The 21,497-nt window shown below is 41.5% G+C and overlaps 1 protein-coding gene across 1 annotated transcript; it reads right to left on the reverse strand.

Moving 5' to 3' along the window:
• Window positions 1-10,117: 10,117 nt before the first annotated feature.
• Window positions 10,118-18,019, reverse strand: LOC110489843 (growth/differentiation factor 6-A). Its single transcript, XM_021562789.2, has 2 exons — window positions 17,507-18,019; window positions 10,118-13,294 (listed from the first exon to the last, which is right to left on the reverse strand). The coding sequence occupies exons 1-2, from the start codon at window positions 17,856-17,858 to the stop codon at window positions 12,402-12,404; spliced, it is 1,245 nt and encodes a 414-aa protein (XP_021418464.2). The 5' UTR covers window positions 17,859-18,019; the 3' UTR covers window positions 10,118-12,401.
• Window positions 18,020-21,497: the final 3,478 nt, after the last annotated feature.

Raw genomic sequence — 21,497 nt, forward strand, 5'->3', positions numbered from 1 at the left:
TGTGTATCATGTAGTAGCCTAACCCTATCAATGTTAAATTGAGCTGGGTGAATGGAATATGAATGACAGTCATCCAATATGCTGTTATAGAAATATGGACATTTTCATGAAAAAAAAATGATCGTCCTCCCTCATCTTAAACGGCACTGACCACCACTGGATGTTTTCATATCACAAAACACATTTCCATCCACAATTTTTATGTGTGTAAAGGCATACTGTATATATTTTTAAATGGTACAGCTGTGATGGAAACCGCAAGTTTCGGTCCAAATGTATAAATGCCTGTTTGTTCACCATGGTGGGATCTTTTTGTGCCGGTTAAATTAAGTATGCGACAAATGGCGTTGGAAACGCTTTATGCGCAAATACTGATACAATAACCATCATATCGAAGTAAACTTGGATTCACACAATGAAATGGTGTGTGGTCCACCCACTATGACTTGTGAAAACATGCAGTTTATTAGGTTACAGATCAAATAAGTTATTATGAACTTCAGAGGTGAAAGTGCACAGTGATGAATTTGATGCTCCTTTCCAATAAATGTTGAGGGTCTTATTCTGGTGACATGATGATCGATGCTTGACTGCCATTTGACAAATACAAATATTCTCGTTCTTATCCATAATAATATCCTAATGTAGGCTAGCCTACCCGCACAGCCTACTCATCTGTGAGTTGTTGACTAGAGCACACGTGCCAAAACCAGAGTAGGCACATTTGCTATTTAACAGTTTTTGTGACAAAACTATGGGTATAGTTGAAAATGCAATAGAAACACATTGAACTTTAGATTTTAATTCGGTATATGAAAACTTAGTGTGCACTACGTCATAAAGTACTGATTTTTTATCTGCAACAAGTCCATTTGGTGAAAACACACCACTTGTGGAAGAATTTGCATGTTTTCTTCATGCGGATTTTAGAATATTTGCATTAAAAATGTCCACCAATTGGATGGAAACCTAGCTACTAACATGTTAATTTCTACATCAGCTTGTGACAGTTTATTAACACAACTAATGGTTTAATGTAGAGCAACTCAGCACCATCTGTTAGGGGGTGGGGGGGTGTGTGTGTGCATGTTTAAGGCCAGGGAGAGCAGGGAAGGTGGGTTGATGTGGAAGTAGTCCCAAATTAATCTGATTCAGTGCAATATTCTTGCAATCCTAGAAGGTTGAAGAGAAACTCCAGATCTTAATTCAGACTTGCATTTCAAGCCCCCTCTGAAATAGACAAAGAGCTAATTGGTGAAGGCATCTGGATCCTGTGGCAGACCAGGCAGGGCCATACCATGGTGTACATTCCCATCCAACACCCGCCCCCCTCCTCCCACTAACATCCCAGCAACCACCCCCAGTCTGTTTATCATACAATCTCCAACACAGGATCAAACATGAAAGGATGAGTGCTCACGAGAGCCTTTTTAGATTTTGGGGAAATGTGACATCTCTGGAAACATTTAGCCTGTCATTCCTGCTGGTGCTCTTCAAAGAGCGCAGAGAGGAATGAATTAATGTTGCTTCTGTACAAACATACTTCCTGTCCTCCACATCCCCTGCTACAAAGAATGTCTGATCCCCCTTTCATAATGGAACTGAAAGACAGATTATAGGGCTGTATTGTAATGGGGTAGCAAATCATTTTTCATTTGGCACGTTTATCAACCCTGTGTATCAACTCTTGAGCTTGAATCACATTAGGGTTTCGTGAGGCTCTTTGCCATCCAAATATTATATTGTATCAGAGAAACAAATGGCAGTTCATTCTAAATACAACTACACTTTAGAACGTGTATTTGTCACATACACATCAATTAGTAGCTATCCTGCCATGCAAAAAGCCTACACCAAGTGCTGCACTTCATACACCAATGTGTTTTACCATAAATAAACTCTAAAGATAACTTTAAGACTCTGCTCTGTATCACAGCAGCATTGTGACTGAGTAGCTAGCTTCCATTTGATGCCAAGGTGGTTGGTGAGTCATTGGCCCAGTCTGACACGGACATAGTCTTCAAGAGCAGGATGAGATTTGTCAGTCAGGACTCAGTGAGCACAGGGTCAAGTGGAGCAAATCAGACATCAGATCCAGACCGACCTGGAGCTCTGAACATCTTCACTGAAACCAAGCACGTTACACACTCACACACACAAACAAGCACTGATGCACACATGTACACACACACACGCACACACACACACATAGATATACACACAGACTCACACATACAGACACACACGCTTGCACAGAGAGAGAGAAAGGAATGCTGTTTGCTCACTGTTTGCTCACTGTTTTCTCACTGCACTCGTCCATGAAAAAAATGTCCATCTCAGTTAGACATTCTCTTCTGTTCTCTCCTTCTGTTCCGCAGCATGTCCAGCTACCACTGCCCCTTCCCACCCCCCTCACCCCGCACCCCAACACCACCACCACTTTACCAGCACAAAAAGATACGGCACGGCACTTTCCTTTTCACCCTAGCATGCAAGCCCCGGCCCCCACCCCATTTCTCCCACCTTTGTATCAGTTGAAAGGCATATGGTTACTGCCATTTGATTCCACCGGCTGAAAGTGCCTTTCACTTAACCGCAGTTCACAAAGAGGTCAGACTAGAGCAAGCCGAAATATTGTGTGAGAGCTCTTTTTTTGTTTTGCTTAAGCTAAGAGATGTGAGAGACACAAGAATAGAAAAAAAGAGTGAATACCTGATAAGGTTACATCTGGTCAAACAAAACTCACTACATTCCTCATGCCATAAAAGACCACAATACTTTATGTCGCTCTAAGCAGAAAGTGGTATTTGAAGGAATTAATCCAAATAAAAATCTAAAGTTATGGCAACTACATATCATATAATTGAACTTTGATTAAATGCCCAATTTGAACCATGTTGGATGTCATAACATAAAGCAAAAATGATCCTGAGGTATTACGCAGGTATTACGCCGTCTAGAAAGAAGATCTGAGAACAACAGTGGCTACAGTCTTTCTGTCTAAGTAATGTCATATGGTGACATGTTCAGTGACCGACGAAGGCCTGACATCTCAAACATCATGTCACAATGGAAAAATCAATCAGCAATTTGACATTTTTTCCCCCAGGATTGATTAGAGAGCGGCATCAAAAATGTCACTGTGGTCACTCTGTGTGTAGCACGACAAGCCTGTGCTTAGGTCACAAAGGCCTCTGGGTCCTCTGGGCTATCTAGTCTCGCCAGACCTCTTTGTCTCCGTCTGGTAAATGATTCATATCAACTGTTCCTCTGCTGACCTTGTTTGTTAAAAGACTTGTACCTGACAACTTTCCACAGTTTGTTCTCTGAAGAGAAACTGTTGGTGACACGCACAAGCCTTCTCCTGTTTCAAAATGTCTCCTTGTGTTGGTTATGACTTGTCAAATAAGTTCAGCACTTTAAAGCTCTTTGGGTCCCCACTGCCTGCCATATAGTCTCTTTTGTAAACCTTAATAATTGTAGCCATGACTCGGAGGGGGACTTTTTAGTATGTAGCCCTGTAATTAGACTGCTGCTCATCCATCAATTTATGGCCAATATTTTGCTAAGGCATAAAAGCTACTGAACTGTAGATTTGATTCACAGTCCAACTTTAGGGGAACCGCACCAAAACAGCCTCTGAAAAGAAACCACAGCAAGAGACCTCGGCACATCAAACACGTCACTGAGAACCCAAAGAGATTACTGTTGGAAAAAAGTTCACTGGTCTTTACTGTTTGCTTTTTTACGATGGTTACTTTCAGCAGGATAACATTTGGTGTGAATGTGTCATAGTTGGTTTGATTCTCTGCCTGATATCTGTCCACAGACCAGGGGCTCTCCGAGGAGGTCTCCTCAGTTTACTCCCTCCCGTGAAAAGAGGCTGTCGGCCAGCCTGGAAGCCTACCTATTGGAGGGGCCATCAAACATGTATTTTTCTTTTAGACTGCTGCCAACAACCTCGGTGACCATATAGGCCAGCCCGGTAGGAGGAGAAAACTGCTCTTGAAACATTTTGACTTACTCCTAATTTGAATATGCACTTTTTTTCCCATGTTTCATCCACTTTAGGGGAGAAGCCTTACAAAAACGTAACAACTCCTGAACTTCTCATCCTTGTGTGTGTGTGTAAAAGGGAAAAGGGGGTGGGAAGGGGATGGCATTCCTGAATAGAGGACTGAGTTGCACCATAAATCTGTCTCTCATCGGGAAGACAAAATGAAAAGGGCCCCCGTCATAAAACATCTGTAACAGTTCCATCCGCCACCAACGCGTAATGGGGTAATTGCTCTGAGGGGGCTGGGACAGCGTGAAGCCTTTTACTCTCTTTTGTACACCATGCAGTGTGTGTACGTGCTCTCCTGCTACCCAACCCACCACCCCATGACACAAGAGCTATAAAACAGACAGTATCGGAGAATCCAAAGACTCCAAATCCAAATGCTTATTGAGCTTTGCCTAGAAAGACTGTGCGTGTGTGTGTGTGTGGGGGGGGGGGGGGGGACTTAGCAAACTGTCAAAGACCTGGGGTATGTTCCCCTTGCCCTGTTGCTTTGGTAACAGACAGGCTCATCCAATCTGAAGCTGCATTATTGATGTCTGATCTTTTCTGGAGGCTGGGCCTGGGCGCTGTGTCTTCCACACCTCGTAATCAAGCGTAATTGAGGTTAACTGTACGGCGTGGCTGAAACGCTAGACAGGTAAGCCGCAACGGCTCATGATTAATGTAGTGTGTTAGTGTTCTGGGCTCTGACCTTTTGAGATACCCCAGGCACCATTTTTAAGTGAAAGCTTTGCCTTTGCAGAGCTGTGGAGTTGGCCATCAAGGATTCCTAACACCCCACCACCCTGCCCCTCCATCTCCTACTCAGTGAGATGCTAGTCTTCCTGAATCGTTGCCCCTGACCCATGTTAGTTTTTCTCCCTGTCTCGTTTTACAGTACAGAACAAAGACCTCTGTCTGTTTCTCCCATCTGATCCATTGGTTTAATCAGGGGCTATGTTCTCACTAAATATGAATCAAACCAGGTTAATGTTCTATGTTGAAATGATTTGATATGGCTACCTGATGTATGGTTTCCAAATCACTCTGTTGGGTTGGACAAGCTCCCCTTATGGTGTGTGCTTGAGGTCTTGACCAATGAAAAGCATGCCCAGCCCCCTGGCAAATCATCATCCTCCTGCCACCACCACTCCCTTTGCTATCACAAATGTGAATTGACAGGGAGGTCGTGTGCTGGCTTTGCATAAGCATTGTCAAACATAAGCATTGTCAAAGTTACTGAGAAAATTTACTCTGGTCTTCAGCACATTCAGATTCACATACAAACACACACCGACACTAGTCAGTCTCACACACAGATACTCAGACACATGCCCTCACAAAAAAACGATCTATACGCACACACAGGACAAGCGCTCAGTGAGGTGCATCTATTTGCATATGCTTATATGTCTACGGTAACGCCTGTGCTTAAGCCTTTGGTACACTGTCAATTTGAGGAAATGTTGCTTTCCTGGCAATAAGACAGTTCACCATCAGAGACATACTCCTGGTTAGTAGCAACAAGATGAAGAGAGATGAAAGGGCACTCTGGGACATTCCTTGAGAAAATAAACAGGCGCTTGAAAGGTGCCCCCATATAGATCAATCAACATCACCCAATTGACATTCTGTTTCTGGTGGAGTCTTCAGTCAGTGCTTTTATTTTAAAACCTTTCCCTCGGGATCAAGTCTTCCAAACGCCCCTCCCTCACCCCAATTTACAGCACCCCTCGCAAAAATCTATCCATGCTCCAATTTGATTTGGGATATTGAGATAGGATAGATAGTAAAGTATAGAGGGCCTCAAAGGGTGTGATGTAATACAATTAGCAGGTGATCTGCAGGGAAGTGGAGGTGTCCGCCAGTCTGTCCCCCGTATGGCCTGATGGTACCCCTGATGGTGGGGTAGGGTGGGCTACCATTGGGCCACAGAGGGTCCTGGCTAACCTCCGCAGGGCTGGAGAAAAAAGAAGCCCAGCAGATGCCCCATCAGATGCCCCATCAGAGGGAACACCGTAGTCCTTTGTTATGCTACTCCTGTGCTTTCCTTTTTTTTCTTACTTAGTGAGCAGCTGCCAAGGGCAACCACCTCTCTTTACAGCATCTCTTGTGAGTCAATCGCAGGAAATATAAAGGTTAAAATCATGATAGATAGAAAAGGGTTCAATCATTTCTTCTTTTCTCTCTCATTCCCTCTTGGTTGCCCCGCTCAACACGCTCGACTGTCTGCCTCAGAAGAAAATAAGTATATGGACAAAATGGGACCTCTGGCATTAAGGCACAAGCAAGTATATTTAATGTTTGGATCTGCCCCTGCCTTTGTGTGCAGGCCAGTGGTTCAATGCAGGGTGTCAGTGGGGGTCAGTCCAGGCATCTGCCGCTACTCTGCAGCACTCATCTGCCCATCTGTGTATGCTGCTGTCGTTCTGTCTTCCAGCACACGCTCACACACACACACACACACACACACACACACACACACACACACACACACACACATACACACACACACACACATTCCACAATATACATGCATGTTCACTCTCACATTCAAATATACTTGTACACTCTAAACCAACACAATGCGTGTGCGCACGCACACACTCTGGGGTTCTGAGTATTTATTTTCTTTCATAGGGAAAGAAACCACCTTGCACTGGCCTGTGAGGTAAAGGGGAGGTTGGGGGAATGAGCCACAACCCAGCCAGGCTCTATTAGATGCAAGGAATTAAAAAAGGAATAAGGAGGAATCTCTTTCCAGAGATAAACAGAAATCTCTGAGAGGAGAAACAGACACTGAAAATCCATGATAAAGAAATTCCAATTTGATGTCATCAATAGTGTCATGAACAGTTTGAGTTCAGGCCTTTGCACTGTCCAAGCATTCCCTTTCCCTGCATCCCAAATGCAGCCATTCAACAAATCACAATGAGAGTTCTCGTACTTTACAAAAATTATATCATATTTCACTATGCCAATTTCCCTATATACTCACTGAAAAGTTGCTTGCAGCCTAAATGTTAAGTTTGATTTATCTCCTCACTGCACAGTTTATGAGGACATCACTGATAACAGTGGGGTTAGGTATGGGGGAAATGTCTATCTCTATTGGAGCCAACTTGTGTTTTTAGACATTGGAGAGACTCCCGGACGGTTTGGAGAAACACATTGTAGATCTTGACTTTGTTATCATGCATCATCATGGACCATGAAGAGGCGGTCCACAGATGTGGGGTGTCAAGGCTATTTGTGTTAAACATTCTCCGCATATTCTGATGAAAAAGGAGCTGTGCCTTTGCCAATACAACACTGGTTAAATAAATATATTAGATAGAAATGTTAAACAAGGCACTCTCTCGGAATGGCTTCGCCATACTGGTGACTAAGACAATTATGCATCTATGAGGACGAACCTGTTATTCTTTATGAAACCATTAAAGCTAATGAGTGAGTGATGGAGACGACTAAACTAAAGCATTCCTTCCTTTTCATCGGCATGCAACCATTCTCAAAACTTCCTCCATCAACCCAGCGTCCAAACCAGAGATATAATGCCTGTGTCCAATAAGATAAAGGGACCTAAAATGTAAGGGGAATTGAAATTCCAAGTCCTCATTTTTCACAGAAGCAGCGTACGCCATCTCACAGGTAAGGTAAGAGCATAGAGGACATTTGACTAATGGCAGTCAACTTGTCACACACATTATGTCTTTCCTTTTAGACCTGTGTCTGGGTTTAAACTTGTACTGCACGTCTGCTAGTAAGGTGTCAACATGCTATGGGTATCACCAACAGACTGCACTTTAGGGGAGTTAGCAAGTAGGACCTGGCATTAGCCACATAGCATCCTGATGCTATTCAATGCTGACACACAGACATAGCCTAAAGGGCCATTTGGTTTTTGCTCAGGGAAGTGGTTGCTGTGTCAGTCATTTGCAGGGGCAACTAAAGAGTGCACTTAGTGTCCTCTCTTTCCCCCTGCAACCATGCGGGGAGTGACATGATACTGTACAAGAGCCTGGACAACGTATAACATTTCAAAGTAATTTCCTAATTGTTTCCAGGCCAAGGTCGATAGCCTATATGGAAGCAATCCCTGCTTTCAAACTTTTTTCATCCTCAGATTGGGAAACATTAAAGTGTTAAGTAAACTTGACCCAGGGGGGTGGCTAATTCATTGGGAAATAGCTGCGGTTCATCCATTCAGCACCATATCAGTGACAGTCAATGCATTTCCTTCTACTTGAATGGCCACCACATGTTAACATAGTTTTAGCATCGCGCTGAGCCGGCAAAACACTGAACAATGATACTCATTGTCTGTTTACATGTTAGTGAAAACACTAAATTATCTTGTGGCTTGAATCAGAGAGCCCTATGACTTCCAATAAGTTCATGACCTACACAGTACCATTAGATCAATCATAGCCTAAAGTGCCTTCAGAAAGTATTCAGACCCCTTGACTTTTTCCACATTTTGTGACGTTACAGCCTTATTCTAAAATTGATTAAATAAATAAAAAATCTCAGCAATCTACACACATTAGCCCATAATAACGAAGTGAAAACAGGTAATGTTTTTTTTAGAAATGTTTGCAAATGTATTCAAAAATATAACAGCAATACCTTATTTACATATGTATTCAGACTATTTGTATGAGACTCGAAATTGAGCTCAGGTGCATCCTGTTTCCATTGATCATCCTTCAGATGTTTCTACAACTGATTGGAGTCCACCTGTGGTGATTTCAATTGATTGGACATGATTTGGAAAGCACACACCTGTCTATATAAGGTCCCACAGTTGACAGTGCATGTCAGAGAAAAAAACAAGCTGTGAAGTAAAATAAATTGTCCATAGAGCTCCGAGACAGGCTTGTGTCAAGGCACAGATCTGGGGAAGGGAACCAGCATTGAAGGTCCCCAAGAACACAGTGGCCTCCATCATTCTTAAATGGAAGAAGTTTGGAACCACCAAGACTCTTCCAGTGTTGACCGCCAGGCCAAACTGAGCAATCAGGGGAGGAAGGGCCTTTTTTCAGGGAGGTGACCAAGAACCCGATGGTCACTCTAACAGAGCTCCAGAGTTCCTCTGATGGGAGAAAAATGGAGAAGGACAACTATCTCTGCAGCACTCTACCAAGCATGCCTTTATGGTAAAGTGGCCAGATGGAAGCCACTCTTCAGTAAAAGGCACATGACAGCCTGCTTGGAGTTTGGCAAAGGCACCTAAGGACTTTCAGACCATGAGAAACAAGATTCTCTGGTCTGATGAAACCAAGATTGAACTCTTTGGCCTGAATGCCAAGCGTCACGTCTGAAGTAAACCTGGCACGATCCCTATGGTGAAGCATGGTGGTGGCAGCATCATGCTGTGGGGATGTTTTTCAGTGGCAGGGACTGGGAGACTAGTCAGGATCGAGGCAAAGATGAATGGAGAAAAGTACAGAGAGATCCTTGATGAAAACCTACTCCAGAGTGTTCAGGACCTCTGAATGGGGCGAAGGTTCATCTTCCAGCAGGACAACAACCCAAATCACACAGCCAAGACAACACTGGAGTGGCTTTGGGACAAGTCTATGAATGTCCTTGAGTGGCCCATCCAGAGCCTGGCCTTGAACCCGATCAAACATCTCTGGAGGGACCAGAAAAAAGCTGTGCAGCAACGCTACCCATCCAACCTGACATAGCTTGTTAGGATCTGCAGAGAAGAATGGGAGAAACTACCCAATTACAGGTGTGCCAAGCTTGTAGCGTCATACCCAAGAAGACTCGATGCTCTAATCACTGCCAAAGGTGCTTCAACAAAGTACTGAGTAAAGGGTCTAAATACTTATGCAAATGCAATATTTTATTTTTTATAAATTAGCAAACATTTCTAAAAACCTGTTTTTGCGTTGTCATTATGGGCTATTGTGTGTAGATTGATGAGGGAAAACAACAATGTTATCGATTTTAGAATAAGACTGTATAGTAACAAAATGTGTAAAAAATCAACGGGTCTGAATACTTCCCGAAGGCACTGTATATCAACTCCTACCAATAAGATGAATGCTTTGTTTACATTGCATACATTTTTAAAGGAAGCTGAACTCCATTGCCACCACCACTGAGTTCTACTGCATGAGTTCTACAACAACTATAACTCTCAATGTCAAACACTTCGGTGCTGTCACCAGCAGCACTAACTATAATCCTACATGGGTAGAATGATCTGTATCCTCTGCTAGAAATAAAACACCATGCCTTGCTAAAAGCTAGTTTTGTAATTCAAGCACATTTAATGGTTAAAATTTGGAAGTACATCGTGGATTCATTGTGATCCGATAAGACTGATATTAATGAAATATGCATAGATAGGGTTGAGCAACAGAACACTATACAAACAAACAGCATATCTGCTTATATACAGGCGTTGAAAGAAAGGGTAAAACAAGTGATTATTTTTCCATAGTTAATATAATCCAATGATCAAAGGAGACATTCTTCTCACTTCTTATTTTGGTCAACATGAAAAAATGCACAAAGGCCTGATTGAAGTGTGAATTTTTACCATTATTCAAATCAAATCCATGTAGACCACTTGATTTAGCATGATATGTACAATAACGTTAGGTACTGTAATTAGTGTGATTCATATCTGTAACTTCATTAGAAACAAGCAGAGTTATAAATCACCTAAAAACGATGTTTTCTCTCTGTCACAGAGGACCAACTCACAGATTTCTGGGAAATTAATTATAGGGGGGAGTTAAGTCATCCGAAGCACAAGAGTGTTGGATGCACCTCAGAACTCAGAACCTAGGTAATTATGAGGTAGACATCAATAATGGTATTTTCACCCTCAACATTTTTTTATACAGCTTAAATTACTCTCGTCAATGTAAGAAATATATGATTATCATGAAACTCTGTACATCACAATTAATAAAATTATTATAGAATAGATATTATAACGATTTGAGTGCATTTAAAGTATGTACATTTACAAAGAAATGCCTTTTGTCATTTCTTCATAAGTTGCACTTGTAAAGTTTTAACTATACAAATATTTACAGCTCAAATAATGAACAGCAGTGCATTCAAAGCTAATGTGCATTTAAATATCTCGTTTGCGAGTCTTTTCTGGTCAGTCGATTATCAGGAAAAAAAAGGTGTTCTTCCTGACTACATGACATTGGCGCAGTCAGTTGTGGAAGTGCCTTTAGTAAAGATGCAGACGTTGAAGATGCAAATGTTTGTCTTGATTATTTAACGTGGCCTTTGGTGTCCCCACGTGCTCCTGTGCGCAACCGGGTCCAACTGCCTTTCAGTGTGCCTTCAGCAAGTCATCGAAATACAGTCAGCTGTCAATGGCAGGCACAATACGAATGCCTATGTCCATGTCCATGTTAAGAATCGTCTGTTTAGTCTTGCATTCGATGCCCGAGGGCTGTGATGACTCGAGCGCGCACTCCATTCTGATGAAACAGGACGCACAGGGAAATCTCTTGTAGGCATGTCTGCGCTATCTCTTTTCCTCAGCGCCCATTGTGTGTTTGGTAGATTACATTCACCTTTTAGAGAGAGAGAGAGAAAGAGAGAGAGAGAGAGAGAGAGAGAGAGAGAGAGAGAGAGAGAGAGAGAGAGAGAGAGAGAGAGAGAGAGAAAGAAATAGATTTGAAAGAGAGAGATTGGAGAGAGGGGGGGTGCTAGGGCCGATTGATAACGCATCAGAAGAGCTCGATAGTTTCAGCTGGACACTGGCAGTGAGCCTGGAAACACCCGCTACAAATGAGTCCTCTTTACAAGACCGTTGCAGGGAGCTGCAACAATGCACAAGGGCTATCCCGTGACTGCGGCCTAGTTTGAACAGGTGCATTCCACTGTGCCCATTTCGGACAGAATCCACTGATGGAACATCAAGAATTCCAAGTCTGCTCAGAAAAATTACAAATAATAGCATATCACTAGTATGTTGATACCCACTCCTCTACTGCGGACTAATGGTTTATGACGACCTGCCTATCCATGTCCGGGCCTCGCAAAACAATAGACTATGCTCTTGAAAAACATATCAGATGGACGCAAATGTAGGCTAGGAGTAGGTATTAGTTTAACACAACAATTGGACATCTAAGGCTATGTGAGATTGTACGGAGTTTAAATTTGATCAAAAATAAATATGCTTGCATAGGCCTACGCTACAAATGATGTCTCTCGCGGATCCCTTTTGAGTGAAGTTTAGGCGCACCATGATATGGCAAGAACGCATGGGTCTATATGCTTAAGATATGCCACAACTTTCATATCCTGACCTGGACCGAGTGACTTATCTTTGATTTTGCGGGGTTTAAATACGCAGAAGAAAAGGACGCTACCTGCAGCCACACTGCTCTACCACCATGTCCTCATACTGTTTGTACACAACGTTATTGCCCGAGTCTATGTAAAGAATGCTGATGGGACTGAGTTTGGTGGGAACACAACAGCTAGGAGGTGTGCTATTGGGATCCATTGAATTCATGAGAGTTTGAATGATGGCATGGTTTGTTGGCTCTAAATGCGATCTCAAAGGGAAGTCGCACACGCCCTCACAGTGGTACGCCTCGTAATCCAATGGCGCAATGATCCAGTCATCCCACCCTAGCTCTTTGAAATTAACATGCAGAGCCTTTTTGCTGCATCTAGATTTGGACTTTTTGCCATGTCTTTTCCCATGCCGATTGTTCAATGCAGTCCTCCGTCGGCGCCTGGCTTTGAACCGCAGGCCCCTCTCCTCCTCCGACCTGCTCCCCGATCCACGAGACCTGATCTTCTCTTTCATTTCGTTGAACAGGTTCTCCCTTTTCTTGGACCTGGTGTAAACCACCAAGATGGCCTTCTCTTGCTGAGTTCGACCGGTTCTGTCAAATCCCATCTGTTTTAAATCGATTTCCATTTCTGATTTACCAAGAGTGCCCTTGAGCTGGAGACAAAGCTGGCTCCCCTGGGCAGAGTGATGCCGGTTTTTAAACATTTCCCACACGTTCAAAACCTCCCATCCTGGTTTTCGGGAATCCAGAGGATCAAGGGATCTTGCATCCAGTAGCCGTTCTGATCGACAGGAGAGTAATTGAATGTCATAGAGACCTGTCGGGGACGTTTGCAAATCCCCGGGTACTTTTCTAAATATCCTTAATTCAGCTCCAACCAACTCCTCTTTGTCTGAAAGGGTTGAGACATCAAACAGATACTTTTGTCTTCGCAAAGGAGAGTGCAAGAGATCGTCTGCAAGATAAAAAGAAATAATTGCAGTCAGATTCACTTAGGGTGTACAGTGTTCAGGAGAGGGAGTGGGAGGAGGAGGGTTCACATTCTCACAAAAAGGCCAGATCCACTGGCCTTCTTTCTTGTTTTTCAGTGCCCATTCAAAAGTCGAGCTGAGACAAACTACGACTGACACGACATTTCTGAGCAGAAAGGGTGCATTATAATTTACTGTATAATAACCATCTTCACTCTTAACATCAATAATCAACAGATGCAAACTTAGCAGAACAACTACCATAACAACTACCATAATAATTAATTATTTAGATTTGCCCATTATGCATAATATGATAAGGTAAGATGAGCCTGTTTGAATCAATTTATTTCCATGTTAGTAAGATATAATTGTTGAGACAGTAGCCTGAATATTGTAGGCTAAGCCTATGATCATAATACAACAGCTGGCAATTACCTTTTTCGGTCTCTCTCTCTCTCTCTCTCTCTCTCTCTCTCTCTCTCTCTCTCTCTCGCTCTCTCTCTCTCTCACACACACACTGTCCTTTTGGATCTTATACCCGTTCGATGTGCAAAATACCGTTCAGTAGCCTATAATCCTATAATTTTGCCCTGTACTTTAAATGTTGTACATTTTTACTATTAGATCAGACTCGAAATATAGCCTATGTATTTTAATTATTTTGGGGAGAAATGTGAAATTCGGAAGCAAACTTCAATTGAATTGTCAATTGAATCTTATCATCATTTTTGTATGTTAATGTAGGCTATTGTTTTCTAATAACACCCCAAATGAATCACTTCAGAGAATAATTTTCTTTTTCAATGTAGGTCTATCATCACTAAACGAAGAGCCTGATTAAATTTGTGACTATTTTATCAAACCAGTTTATTAATTATTCTTTGCTTGGGAAAAATTACTTCTGAAACGATTATCAAAGTTGTGGAGCATAGAAACGAGGGGCCTAGTGATATGACGGGAGGGGATTCTGTCAGACTCAACCGACCGAAGGCGACATAGGTTACTGTACACTCAACTGAACAATACACAATTAATATATTATTCCCTGCTCGAGACCCACGAGGCCCAGGCTACACATTTTTGATCCCAGCGAAGCAATGTGCTCTCATATAAGTTAAAATATTGTTAATTTCTGCTGTAAAGGGTTTACTGGCGGTATGCAGTGTTTTTTTATTTTATATCTAAAACCCAAGGTTTCATAAAATACATTAGAGCTTTTAAAACACAGTTTTCTAAAGATTTTTCGATTACTTACGAGACATTTAGATTGTTGTCATATTTTATCAGTCAAATATAATTATACATAGGCATAATAGGGTAAATGCTCAAAAAGGCTGAAGTAAAAACGAATCTGTTTTACTTTGAAGGCTACCATGAAGAAATGTGTTGCCCAAACACAGTGCGATTTTCTTCAGCATTCACGATAACAGGAAGATACTAGGCATAAGACAGATCAACCTGTGGTCTTGGGAAATATCAATCAAATGTGATTCCGTCCATCAAATGAAATGCACTGGAAAATGTGTTCCTTAATAAAAAACAACATTTGTGGGTAGCCTGTTCTAGGCCTAAACAATTGCTCCCTGTGTATAGGCTATTAATCTATAAATCCAACATAGATGCCATATTTCAAAATAATATGAGTTTATTCGAAATAGATATTTGAATTTGGTTGCCAATACTTTCCCCCCTCTGTGAACCCTGCATAGTTTAATAGTAAACGTAGAGTGAAACCTTGTGTTTGTTTCAGTAACTTTGCGCGTATGGTCTGCATTAAGGTTTTTTATAAGACCTCAAACAAATCGTATACAAGGTCACCAAATAATTAACAGTTCTGAATTCCCCTCTTCCTCATTAAAATACTTCCCTGCTTATATTTCATCTCCTCTTGCCAACGACAACATTCCCGGTTCAAAAGTGCTTGGCCTGATTATGCTGACTTTAAGTTACAGCGCAAATCTGTTTTAAATAACTTGACAATGCAGTTTGTTGATTTTGAGATATGATTCGACAAAATTAAGATACACATTTCGATTCACCTCATTTGCTTGGAAAATATAAACATTTGGACATAATGGAGCTTGTGCGTAATTTACATATTTATCTGACCAAAATATGAACGATACGGCGTCAACCACTTATGTTAGGCCTATTGTTGTATTATCTGAGGTTGTGGACAACATATAACATTGATGTTACGCTTTCCTCTATGTATTAGGCTACGACTTTCTAAAGGCTGAGAAAGAGAGCGAAGAGAGGAGCGAAAGAGAGAGAGAGACTTCTAGTGCTGTGGCTTCCGAGGCCAGCGAGCACCATCTGCGTTTTAATGAGTTACTTCAAGTGCCAAAAGTAATTTTCATACATTTGGTTTATTCTTGTCTGACCTTGCGACCACAACGAACATAGGGACGTCTCCTATTCTGTTTTGCATAAATTGTTTTCATTTTACCTGCAGAGGGGAAAAGCTACACAATATAAAATATTTCAGTTTTATACAAAAAATGTAGTCTATCGTACAAGTGTTTCCAAAACAGCTGTGCGTAATAGCTGAAAAACGCAAAATTCAAATATTACGCACAAACGTTGTCGCTTGAGTATTACTTTTCGGACTTTTTAAAGTGCAAAAAATAGTATGTTGTAGTCTATTATACAATACAACTCAACACTCGAGGGCCTGGTAGAATCTTAACAGAAACCACCAATGTGCTGAGAGAACGGAATAAAAAAATATTTTCAGCAATTAAAGTGGCGGTCGCACAGCGAGGTACACAGTAAAATACTAACCACTTCGTAGCGAAGGACATGGTCTTACATTTTTTCCCTTTGTTTTTGGTGATGTGCCATTGGCTGAGCTGGGTCATTATGGGAGAATAGACAGTATTTGATATGTTATGACATGAACACTCAATTAGATCACGAGTTCAAATACTCCAATCAGCGGTTCGATGCTAAGCAACCATCAGAGAGTCCAGAGAAGGGTCAGAGCCAGTGACACATCAAATCAAAATCAGGGGGAAAGTGAGGCTTTTTCACCAAATCAGCTCTATGTTACAGATGGGAAATAATGCCAATAATGACGTTAACTGAATATATTTATCCTCTAAAGATAAAGCTGACTTACATGTGTTCGGTTTGTTGGTGTTTGTCTGCTGTTGTTTGTCTAATCAAATCCGTCAAATCAATTGGTTACAGAGTTAACTGTCCCTAATCACCTGCAGCCAACCACCTGCAGCCCACCCTAACCCATTAAAATATAACCGTTTATTAACTGCAGAGTTGGCCATACAGATTGCACTGATGGCATGAAGATCTGTAACACAAAATGTTAATTCCTATCTTGATGCAAGCCAACTGTAATTTCCTGTTTGACGTGTTCACTGAGTCCTACACCAATGTGTAAATTAATGCACAAGTTCTGTGGAAATATAACTTTTTCTATGAGTATCTCAATTGGCCCTGTTTTGAGTCTAGTCTGACGACAAGGCAAGGTTTGGACAGGATGGGTTTGGTGCAAGCGGGGACTCATAGAGAATGATTTACTACCTTCATGTAGATAGGGCCTCAATTAGTGTTTTATTGTCGTGTAACCTGGGGGTCAATGTAAGTCTAATATAACTTTATACTTTGCAAAACTGACGTACTCCTATGGCTCTTTAAACTGTGTCCCAAGGGCTCAAATGGAACTGAATGCGACAACAAAACGTAATGCGTCCCTCATAAACGGTCCTAATGCTCCAGTGCAACTAAAATCACTTTTAGGCTGACAAGATAATTGCACTTTAGCTTGTGAAATATCGTTTTATGCATTAATTAATGGTACATTTTACAATTCAAGCTGTTAAATATTTAGATTGGATCACATCTAAATCTGCACCAAAGAGTGATAGGCCAGCACACTATTTTGATGTGGTTATTTTATGTTATTTTATGCCAGTCTTTGTGGGTCAAGAGTAGAACAGGAACACAATTGTTCCACATTTCAACTTGCAACTCCAGCATGTCGTTCAATAAGAGAGACATTGTAAAATTAATAGTTTATGTTATTGTGAAAGGGGCTTTATTTTCCAGATTAAAAAATGCATACCATGGCTGCAGCGATGTGTGCAAATCTAGAACAAATGTAGCAAGATTCTCACTTGGTCGTATGCAACGGTAGTAGACTACATAGCTAAGTCATTTTAGTTGAGACCAACCTGTTCCTCTGTCCACAAAACTTGTTATGGTGTTTGCAGACTTTGAGGAGCGGAAAAAACTTGCGTTTAGTCCGAGTCTCTCTGCAGCCGAATACGTCCTGTATATGGAGAGCATGTAATCGTGGGGCACAATTGCGTCCTTATTAAAGTCTTCTCCGTGATGGCTTAAGATAGGAGAAGATGCGAAGATCTCTTTGGGAAATTTGGTTGACCTTTGTCCATCATGAAGGATCTTGGCTCCCTTGTTTCTCCTTGGCACAGAGGGAGATATGATGGCAGCTGACTGAAAACATGGTATATTCCAAATGAAGATCAGTAACATATATAACGATAGTACTTGAAATGCGTCCATGGTGGTAGTGTCCCAAATATGTTTCAAAGCCCTCTCCACAATGAAGCGATTTTAGATAGCAAGAGCTGAAGATAGACTTCGCGTCAGAACTAGACTTCTGCGTTCCCTTCTCACCAGAAAAGTGCGTTCGCGCCCTCGACATCGCACAAGAGCCGAGACTGTTGAATCAACAGAGAAACACGCCCACTTGCAGACGCTCATGTAGGCTACTTGTTGGATAACTTTCCCCAGTCTTTCTATGGACGTTGAGACGGAAGAGACATCTCCGACGGCCGAGGAGTCGTGTCTCACCGCCATAAGTTACGCCACAGGATGCCAAGTTTAAAGGTACAATAACACGTTGACAAAGGTCAAGAGGTGGACAAAGATTTCAACAGAGCAGAGGTCATGGAACGTTCCAACCCAGCTGACAGAGTAGCCTATTGGCCTATATTGATGAATGTACCCAATTATCTAAGACACTTTTATGCACGAAAACATGAAGATCAGTGATTTATTTCAAACATGCACATTTTTTGGGGCCATTTTGTTTTACACCTTAGCAATAGTTCAGCTATTTGGGGCGATGTTCTACATCCCTAACGAAGGTCACAGATGCAATTTTGACTTTTCAAGAAAAAGGGCCTCGGTTATATATATATTGTATTTATGTCCGTAAACCAAACTGGCAATGTCCCCGAGGGCATCAATAGATTATGAAAGTACCGAAGAGAATATGTTCCATTCAATAAAATATATGGCAAGAAGAACACTATTCATTACGCTATTCAGCCTCTCTTTTTGCTGTACTCTACCGACCTCCAATGGTATTTCCGTGAACTGCAAGTGGCTTCAAAATCATACGAACCATACTTCTCTTAATATCTAGGCCCACTTGATGAAGACATGATAATAATTTATCCTCAAAAATGTGTCATTCAGATCATGATAAGGCCACCATGTCTCCAGATAAAGGACTTAATGAAAATCCCTTGTGGAAATCTCCACTCTTGAACGGATTAGTGTTAAGATGTGTACACAGGCCTTGTCAGTAACATAGTGGCTAACTGTGGTGTTAGTAGGTCAACAAACAGACAAGGTCCTTCACAGTGATAAGATGTCAAATTGTTTGAGACAGGAAACAACTTCACAGTGATTGATAATGCATGCAGGCGTTGATGCATGCACTAATTGTGTCTGCCATAGCTTTTACTCTGTGTATGTTTAGGACTATAGCCTATTTCTATGCAGACCCTATTTCTAATGACAGTTGGGTAAGATTGGATCCAGGGGATCCACCTACCGAATACCGTACCTACTTTTTGAAAAACTCCACAAAATCAATTTCTGATGCTGATTTTTTGTAGTATGTAAAGTTTTCGCTTTTATCTACATTACCGGTCAACAGTTTTAGAACACCTACTCATTGTCTATTTGCAATACTATAAATTGGTACGTGGAGGAATAAACGTGATTAAATCAGTCCATAAAATAGCATGTGGTTGAAATAGCATTATTTGGTATTCCTTTGTCTAGCAGTACACTCCAGCAGAGGGCAGCATTTGCCCACCATCGAGCTTTCACTCTTTAAATTTACTCTTAAAACACATGGACAGGGTCAGTATTTTATTCCAAATGTTTCAAATGAGAATAGGCCTTAGATGTCTCACACAATTAAGTAGCCGTTGGTCACAGGCTACTTGAATGTTCTGGCCACTACTCAGTATCCCCCACCTCTTTGACCTGGGCTTTTTGACAGCCTCCCTCCGCTGCATTATGTTTTTCATCTCTGCAATCTGAGCATTGAGTTTGGAGAGCTTGTCCTCAAATAAATGTTGCTCTCAACGTCTCCGATTGGAACGCTATTAGCGCGCATCACCGCTAACTAGCTAGCCATTTCACATCCGTTACAAAAGCAGATTTTTTTTTTATAATACAAATTGGATTGTGATGTCTTGCGAAGGATGCACTGCAGAGTCTACTCACAGGCGCTATCCCACTACTGGACGGACCCTGGGATTTGAGCTGCTTCTTTTCCGACCTGGGCCAGTGCAGCTTCCGGGGGACTTGGGTTACAGGCACGCGCCACCGCGCCCGGCGCCATCCCCAGCTGCAAGTAGAGGTGATACCGGGAGTAGTGTGTGACTCCATTTCAAATGAACGCTTACAATCCTTTTCAAAGTCGACGAGTAGAACTAAAGACTATATAGTTTTCTATAAACTAGGCTTCAAGCGCTTCAAATTACCCTCAGATTTGACAATATTTTAATAGAAAGTCGGAGTACAGAAAATCTCTGATAGTCATTTTTTTCTCTTTGTAAAATGATGGAAGGTTATCTGTGCTGCTGAAGGTTGTAAGAAATAAAGTATGGTTAATGCATTTATGCTTTACCAAACATTGTGGAAGAGTAAAGTAACAAAAAAAACACCTTGAACCAATGAGATTGTAGTATTGTATTTGTATTTTTTAAATTTTAAAACAGTTACATAAATGCAATATATATTTTTTGAAAAATCCTTCATTTATTTTTACTTTTGCTAAGGCAAAAACAAGATTTGATAAACACAACCACATAATTTCTCTATGCGGATTTCATTCACAATGGACAGAAAATAAAAACCAAACGTAGACCTATCATTCACATTACCCATATTTTGCTTTAAATCCATTGATTAATGTTGCCAATTATTCACCCTTACTGTTACTTTAGAAATATGAATTATTTTCACATTATAGTCAAAGACATAAATAACTGAATTTCTGTATTGACAATATTGTAAGACACGTGGACAAGGTGAGTTCTTTATTTCAACTGTTTCAAATGAGACAAGTAGGCATTGATCACAGTAGTGCATTCGAATGTTCTGGTCACTGCTGCGAAGCAGCTCAGTATCCCCACCTCGGGATTTTTTTTTTGACAGCCCCTCTCTGATGATCTGCAATCTGAACATTACATTTGGAGAGTTTTGACGGTTCCTTGACCTCAAATTAATTTTGCTCTCAACGGGCCCTGCTGCATTATACACTTCATTCATCAGTCGGGAGTCAGTTGAACCATAATCTGTGTTTATAGGATACGTTGAATATGGCGATTCTATTCAACCGACTCCCGTAAACCCAGATTCTGGTTCAGGAGTCAGTAGGCCCTATAACTCTCAGAAGAACAACAGAAGGTAAACTGATGACGAGTTTGGTCGACTGGTTACTGTAGAGGGAATTTTCATCCGTGAAGCAGGTTTTTTTAAACAAAACAAAAAAATGATAAAGTAGACTGGGTTTCGATGTCTTGCCAAGGCTGCACTATCGTGTCTACTCACTACTAGACGGAACCGGGGTTTTGACCTGGTTTGTTTCCGACCTGGGCCGGTGTACCCCTCTTTAGACGACCTGGTGGTCTCGGGCAGGAGCACCATATCACGAGCAAACTTGGTGCGGACAGCCGTTCTGCATAGCGTACTACAGCCCAGAGCTCATCAACTAACTCGATTCGCCAACTTCAGCCTCCCAGTGACTTGGATTACAGGGACGAGCCACTGTGTCAGGAGAAAAATGTAGCAGAAGGTAAAATTGATAAAAGGGGTAATCTGTGACGTCATTTCAAGAGAAGAACTAAAGACTGGTTGTCTATAAACTAGGCTTCAAAACTGTCTCAAATTACC

This window comes from Oncorhynchus mykiss, chromosome 2 (genome assembly GCF_013265735.2).
Source record: "Oncorhynchus mykiss isolate Arlee chromosome 2, USDA_OmykA_1.1, whole genome shotgun sequence".
In the NCBI taxonomy this organism is placed as follows: domain Eukaryota; kingdom Metazoa; phylum Chordata; class Actinopteri; order Salmoniformes; family Salmonidae; genus Oncorhynchus; species Oncorhynchus mykiss.